Source organism: Eschrichtius robustus, chromosome 21, assembly GCF_028021215.1.
Source record: "Eschrichtius robustus isolate mEscRob2 chromosome 21, mEscRob2.pri, whole genome shotgun sequence".
NCBI lineage: Eukaryota > Metazoa > Chordata > Mammalia > Artiodactyla > Eschrichtiidae > Eschrichtius > Eschrichtius robustus.
Genome location: NC_090844.1, coordinates 30,129,794 through 30,137,703, shown reverse-complemented (window position 1 = coordinate 30,137,703; position 7,910 = coordinate 30,129,794). Strand labels below are relative to the sequence as shown.

General features: G+C 50.0%; 1 protein-coding gene across 4 annotated transcripts in view; it reads left to right on the top strand.

Annotated features, from left to right (window-relative positions):
- The first annotated feature begins 906 nt into the window (after positions 1–906).
- Positions 907–7,910, top strand: part of RAB11FIP1 (RAB11 family interacting protein 1) — a 30,532-nt gene continuing 23,528 nt past the window's right edge. For 3 of the 4 annotated variants that reach the window (XM_068532083.1, XM_068532081.1, XM_068532080.1), the window contains exon 1: positions 907–1,349. In XM_068532083.1, the coding sequence (XP_068388184.1) occupies positions 973–1,349 (377 nt within the window). In that variant the 5' untranslated portion in view covers positions 907–972. Of the gene's footprint in view, positions 1,350–2,064; positions 2,089–7,910 lie in introns of those variants that run through there. The other variant, XM_068532082.1, reaches the window with a different exon arrangement.

Below are 7,910 nucleotides of genomic sequence, written 5' to 3'. Positions count from 1 at the left end.
GAAGTAGCATATTGGGAATGAAGAGAATCTGCCACTCTAATGGAAACTGGGAACGAGGAAGTGCCTGACTGGGAGCTCAGAGATAAAGAGCGAGGAGAGACTGCAGAGGGTCCAGCCAGGGAGAAAAGGGGAACTGCGGGGAAGGGCCCCGTTGGGCAATCCCCTTTTCAGTTCCTCCTTTCGTCCCCTTCCCTGACTTCGCCTCTTGGCCTCACCTTATTTGGTGAGGGCGGGGCAAAACAGAACACTCCCACGCCGCCTCAGGCGCTCCCTGCCTTTCCCTTCCCGTTTTCGGGCCCTCAAAAGATCCTTCTCGTTCTTCCCTCACCTGGCACCTTCCCCGAACCCACTTTCCTCCATAGCAACGCCCCCAGCGGCCAAAGTAGGAAGAGCAACGAATTTGGGAACGCATTCATAATCACCCTCGTAGCTACCGTTTATTGGGAACTCACCCTGTGCCAGGTAACATTATTTTTTTACAGCAATTCTATGAGGTGATTGTTACGTCATTTTACAGATAAAGAAAATGAGACCCAAAGATATTAAGTAATCTGTGCAAGGCCACACACCTGCCGCTTGGCAAGGCCAGATTGGAAGTGAGGTCTGGCTCCCCAGCAGCTGCTCTGGCCACTTCCGGTTGGGCCGGGAGACCTATGGCAGTCGGAGACCCCTGCCCTCCCTCACCTACCACCTCTCAGACCCGACTTCTTCAAGCCCCGCCCCGACCCGCGCCGCGCCGCGCCGCGCCGCGCCCGCCCAGCCCTCTGCGCCCTGGAGCCCCGCCCGGCCTGCGCGGCGGAGGCGGGCCCGGCACCCGCAGGTGGGGCGGGTGGCGGGGCGGGGCCGGGAGGGGGCGTGGCACAGAGGGGGCGTGGCCGGAAACCTTAAAGAGGCCGGCGCGGCGGGGCGGGACGTAGGGGCCGCGGGTCGCGGCGAACTTCTCAGTTTCGGTTGGACCGCAGCGCAGCCACCATGTCCCTGGCGGCCTCGGCGGGCAGGGGCCCGGGGGCCGTGTGGTCCCCAACGCACGTGCAGGTGACGGTGCTCCAGGCGCGGGGCCTGCGGGCCAAGGGCCCCGGGGGCACGAGCGACGCGTACGCGGTGATCCAGGTGGGCAAGGAGAAGTACGCCACCTCCGTGTCGGAGCGCAGCCTGGGCGCGCCCGTGTGGCGGGAGGAGGCCACCTTCGAGCTGCCGCCGTTGCTGTCGGCCGAGGCAGCGTCCGCCGCCGCCGCCACCCTGCAGCTCACCGTGCTGCACCGCGCGCTGCTCGGCCTCGACAAGTTCCTGGGCGGCGCCGAGGTGGACCTCCGGGAGCTGCACCGGGACCAGGGCCACAGGAAGACCCAGTGAGTGCGGGCCGGGGGCGAGGACGCGTGATTCGGGCGCCGAGAGCCTTTTGAGTGTGTCCCCACCAAGGGGACGAACGGAGCGAGGCCTTTCTAGAGGGACCCCCTCGGCCAGTACTAGTATTCTCAACCTAGCTTCACCTTCTTGGGCTCTCCCAAGTGTGTGGCTTCGGGGACCTGGAGCGTTTTTGAATCTGCAGGACGGCGCTCGGCGTCGGGAACTTAGTAATCACTTAATGAATTTTCGACGAATTGAAACTACCTGTGGGCTGACGAATTACTCTTATTTAGTTGAGTAGCGTGTATATTTGATGTACGCATTAGCCTCCGTGGAAAGCCTCCTGGGTATTTCATTGTACTGGACACTGAGCTGAGAATGGCTGGGCCAGGGCACAGGGAGGACCCACTGGAGCACTGAAAGCCGCTGACACTAGGGCCCTAGAGGCTCGCCCAGGGGCCGAGGTGGGACGTTTACAGCGCGGGGCGGACTGGGGAACGGGGAATGCGGGCTGCCTGGGGAGGGCTATCCCCCAACCCCACCTCACTGCCGCCTAAGGGGTTGGTCTAGAGAATTTGCCCCGCCCTCCTCTCCGCCCCTCCCTCAAGAATGCTAGAACAGTTTGGTCTTCGCTTTCAGACCGAAAAGTACTAACCGTGTTTGCCCCGGGCCCCAAAGGAGTAAGGATTTCCCATTGATGGCTGGAGCCAGGGCCTGCCCTTGGCCGAGCTGAACTGAAAAGTAAGCATTGTTTCTGTCTGGAGTTTGTCAAGTTCTCTCTGGTCCTACTGGGTAGGGGGGAGGGGATGGCTGCTCACCTGTAGCCACCGCCCCTCCCCCCGCCCCCAAGACTTCTCTTTTACGGTATCACAGTCGTGCAGGGAAAGCAAGGCGAAACCCTGTGCACTCCAAAGTGTTACCGATTTATTTGTTCTCTTTCGCAGGTGTTTGGAATGGAACATCTGATTATGCTCATCTAGTGTACCGACAAGTAGCCTCGCTTAGCTTAATTGGTTACTTTGCTGGACCTTAAATATGCAAGGCAGTCATGTTATCACCTAAGTCCTGTGGTTTACGAAGCACTCTGATTCATGTTGTGTGTTTTAGATATAAATGGTATTTCAACCTCCCCTTGTGAAGGAGACAGGAAGAGCCAGAGGATTTGAAGTTACCAGACTCCCCTTTCTGTAGGGTGCTTGCAAATGTTATACCCGCTTCCCTTATCTGGCCAAAGATGAACAGGCATTTCTGAACTCAAATCAGATGAAAAGAGAGAGCCTTGAGGTGAGGATGGATGGGGTATCTTTGTGGCATCAGCTTACAAGCCATAAGGCGAGCAGCAGCGTCTTTGCTGAGCTGGGGCTGAAGCAATGCTAATTTTCCGTTTGATTAAATGACATTTGGGGCCTTGGGTTGGCTTCCTTTCCAGCTTCAACTAGGCACCATTGGCCATCCTTTGTCTTGTCCCATCCCAAGATGTGTGGATATTATCGTTTGTCTCTGCCATCTGTTTTCTTCTGTGAACGTTTTATTCCCGTGAAAGGAATAAAAAGATAGAAGATAGAAGAAGATAGATAGCATCTCCCTGCCAGAGATGGGGATTCCAGATTCCTGGCTCTGGTGCCCACTCTCGCCCTGACTCATTTCTGGGCTTCAGACTGCTCGGTCTCTAAATATCCAAGTTTCCCTATGCATAAATGGAGCTTGTGGCCAGACTTAATTGATGTTTATAAGATGTTTCCAGCTTGCTGGATTAATGGAGCCCCGTGTATAGATTCAAAAGGTTCTGTTACTGCTTTGGGAGGAATGAAAACCTCCTCAAGTTCCCTATTTCAGGAAGGGTACAGTCTCCGCATCTCCATTTTTCTCATCCTCTCTGATGTAATTCTAAACTTAGCTGATTACTCCTGTCTCTATCATATGAGCTTGTGACCACTTAGTCAGAATATCAGCTTATAGGAAAATGGTGCTTAGTTGATGGATTTTTAATAACTGCAAAGGAAGCCTTCTTTGCTCTGCCAGCAGTAGGTGAAATTGCAAGCTTTCCACCTGTCACTTCCTGGGACTTTCCAAGGTGCTGGGGAAACCCAGTTAAACTAAGCCTGTCTGATGTCCTGGTACATCACTTGGGTGCCCAAGGTAGCTGTGATTTGGAGCATGAGATACACGCTGAGAGGTGGAAATTCAACAGAAAGAAACTGGTTGGGCTAGGAAGATCATTTGAACTAGCTATTAATGGTTTGACTCCACCTTAGACATTAAAACCAAAACCAAAACCAAAGCTGAAATCTTGGTCTGTAGTTTTGTGTGTGTGTGTTAATGTGTGCATGTGTGTTCATCTCTACAGAGAACAGTTGCTCCTCTAGAGTATGATTTTTCCCCCCCACCATGGGTCCAGAAGCTAAAACTCAAGGCATTAAGAGCTAACCGTGCTGATATTTTCATTTGTTCTCTTAATAAGCCCCCGTGTATCATATATTTGGAGTCAAGAGAATATGCTTTTTGTAGTGGCTCAGATTTTGCAGACCTCAAATTTAGCGTGATGATCCGTATCTTTAAAGCACTAAACAGAGGCTGACGTACAGATAGGATCCATTTAACAGGGAAGAGTGGCCCCTTTAGTTAAGAAAAAATGGAAATGAATTGATTTTGCACTCATACAACTGTCCCTCATATCCGAGGGTGATTGGTTCCAGGACCTCCACCGCACCCGGGATACCAAAATCTGCGAAGGCTGAAGTCCCTTATATAAAATGGCTTAATATTTGCATATAACCTCTGCATATCCTCCTGTATACTTTAAATAATCTCTAGATTAGTTGTAATACCTGATACGATGTAAATGCTCTGTAAATAGTTGTAAATACAGTGTAAATGCTATATAAATAGTTGCTAATGCATGAATCCAAGCTTTGCTTTTTGGAACTTTCTGGAATGTTTTTTTCGAATATTTTTGATCTGAGGTTGGTTGAATCCGACATGTGGAACCTGTGGATACAGAGGGCCGACTCGTGTGTACTTATCTGGGGTATCAGCTGGGCCCCGGTTAAATGGGAATCAGTTAAGTCCCGTGATCATAAAACTGACGTGAATCTGAGAGGAGGCAGAATCAGGTGACCAGCATGTGGATTTCTCTGCTGTCCGGTCTCATGTAGTTTGGGGTCCTAGATTGAAAACAAAACAAAACAAAACAAAACATCTTTTTAGGACACTAAGAGCAATAAAAATGGGGGAAATAATCTCTTAAAGACAGATTAAAATAAATATTCAGGCTGGTGCCTGGAAGGCCATTGTGTAACTAAATAAGGTGAAACTTGATACTGTGATAGCCTTCCAGATATGAAGACTGATGGAGGGTCATTTTCTCATATTTCTTGAAGATTCACGAGAAAATTTGGTTGCATGTGAAAAGATCTGGATACTGATAAAGGTTAGACATTTTGAAGAACTGTAAGTATAGTAAGAAAGAGTGACAAGCTGTCAAAGGAAATTCAGGTGATTAAGGAGGGCTAGACAGTTCTTCTTCTGGGAGAGGTGGAGGCATAGAAGTGACAGATGAGCACAGAGGTCTCGAATTCACAAATCTGAGCCGGCAGTGTTTGCGCTTATACCTCTGGGTTTCCTAAGCACATTTCGGCTTTTTGTAACAGACTGGAAAATTCGAGCAATGCTGTTACTGCTTAAGTTTTTCTTTTCTTGGGATTCCCCCTAAAGATGACATTGGACGTTACTGGAAACCCTCCCACCCAGCGTAGGAACCTGATAGCTCGCGTCCAGGACGGGGATGTGCGGGTTCTGGGATAAATAACCCCAACCTGTTCACAGCAGGGGAACGGAGTGACTAAGAAGGGGGAGGGTGGCTCAAAGTCACAGTTCCATCGATGTGAAAGATGTTCCCTCCTGTTTTTCGTGATACGATTTGATGATGATTTCATTTAGAAGACAGTTAGCATGGGGAAAGTTCTAACTGCCTTTTTTCCCCTTGTTTTTAACGTTCATCCATACTTTTAGTCATTATTTTTTGATGCCTACTATGTGCGAGGCACTTGGTATACAGTGTAAACAGTGATGAACATAACACACATGATCCCCGCTTTCAGAAAGCTGAGAGCCTTGTGGGGGAGATAGCCAGTAAACAAATGAACACATAAATGAACAATCCTGTATTGGGATGAGTGCGGTGGAGGAAGAGAACAGGGTGTCATAAGAGAAAACAGCAGGAGATTGCAGGTAGCCTCTCTGAGGCAGAGACATGAAGGATAAAGAGGAATTTTCCCAGGGAAAAGTACAGGAAGGGGGAGCAGCCTGTGCAAAGGCCCTGAGGCAGGAATGCCTGGGAAGCTGGAGAGGTTGCATCCATTGAGGCTGAAGAGGAAGGCAAGGCTTCGTTGAAGAGCAGTGGAAGCCACTGAGTGTTGAAAGCAGAGGGGTGATGTGATGCAGTTCGTGAAAGATCACTGTGGCTGTTGGGTGGAGAGCAGATTTGGAGCAGGCCTAGCCTGGAATCAGACAGGTGAAGTGGGAGGCTCTGGCAGGAATCTAGGCAACCAGTTATGGTGCTTGGACTCGGGTGACAGGCATGGTCACGGACAGAGGTAGGTGGATTTCAGAAGTATTCCGGAGGTTCAGTTGGCCTGACTGGTGATGGATTGGGTATGGGTGGGGGTGAGTGAGAGGAAGTGATAAGAATGAACAAACAAAATAAGGAGAACTTGCTGTTGAAAATGAACCAGGAAATGGTGGCTGATTCTTCCCCTGGCAGTCACCGTGACACAAGAGTGAGGTCACCATTACAAAGACAACACCGGCAGTGATACCTGTGCGCTGAGTGAATGAGCAGGAAACACCATTGAAACCAGGGTGTGTATATGTGTGTCTTCAAGTGTTTACAGTTTCAACACAGGCCAAGCCTTTGTTTTGTAATGACGTAACCGATGTGACCTCACTGGTTGCCCCAACATGCTGGTAGAGTCACTGCTGCGAGGACTACAGGACTAAGAAAAGGAAAAATAATAAATAACACGAGGGAAAATAAACCTGTAAATGAAAACTACGCCTCTGGAGGCAAGTCAGTCAACCATTTAAAGGTTTCTCACATCAGGGAAGGTGAGCGCACAAAAGAGCCTTGTTTTGCTTAACTTCCTTTCGATTACAAAGACTTCTGTTGTATTTCCACAACTACCATCAGAGGAAGGCTTTTATAAATAGCATCTCTGTCATTTTAATTGTAGTTATTAACTAAAAAATGTTATGATTACATTAAGAACAATACATGTGCTTATTAAACTGTCATCAACTCCAACATGCATTTGCTGACATCACTCTTCCTCCCCCTGGACGATAATCTTAGGTATCCATTTGGCCGCTCCAATTTTAATTGCCATACGTCCGAGAAAACTGTGCTTCTCACCCTATACTTTTGGAGGGACGCTCACTCTGGCCTAGCTCCAGAGGATTAAGATGCCCTTGCCCAAACGTGGGAACAATAGAAGGGCATTTAAGACTTTCTCTCCATCTCAGAGCCATGCCCTGGGTGGCCTTTGGTTCTGGGCCTGGTGTGGATCTCTAAGCCTCAGGGCCTTTGGGGTTTTTTTTTTTTTTTTTTTTTTTTTTGGCCACAGTGTGTGGGATCTTAGTTCCTTGAGCAGGGATCGAACCCGCACCCCCCTGCATTGGAAGCACGCACTCTTAACCACAGGACCGCCAGGGAAGTCCCCCTCAGGGCCTTTGAATTCCAACAAAATTAACACCCAGACACTTGTATCGGCCTCTGAAGAAAGGCAACATCCACTGTGTGGAAAAAACTTGGTGAGCGGGCTGTGCTCCCCTTAAGGGGTCCTGGGTCAGATCTCATGCCACAGCTGGCTCGGCAGGAGACCAGGCCAGTTCCCCCGCTTTCCCCTTGGCCAGGGACCACTTCCATCTCGTTGTTTGCTGTGTGACCCAGCCTAGGTGCGCAGATGTCTCTGAGTGTGGTCCCTGTAGACACAAGGCAGGCGGTCGTTTGCCCGTGTGGGCGTGGAGAAGTGTTTAATCTTACATTTAGCCCAGTGGATTAAAGACTAGGGGTGGCCTCGGTATGAGGTCAAAGCCCCGCTTCTCTCCGTTTCCCAGTGTGCGGTCTGGCTTGCTCGTCAGCACCCCTGCTCAACACTGGAGAAGCAGGTCACCTGCAGCTTGGGGCTTACGGTGCCTTTGGTAAAGGAGCCGCTTTTAGCCACTAATGAGACGAGAAATTCCTTTCCTGCTGGGACAGGTCTGGGGATGATCTGTTAGAGAAAAATCAAGGGCTTTCGTCTCCAGGGTGTCCCTGAGGGACACATTTAGGAATGTGCCCGTGGGGAGAAAAAAGGCAGCTGTAATTAAGTGTCTTTTCCTGAGTGCTGGCCCCTGAGTGGAGCAGAGGGAAGGCATTTATAGGAAATCCCAGAAAAACCCTTTTCTAGAGGTGTGACCGCTGCACACTTCACTTTTAAAATTCTTGTTTATTAAAAAGGACATGGCTAACTGAGGGAGAACAACCAAGGCTTCCAGAAAGCCTGGTCTGAAAAGGCCTCTTGTGA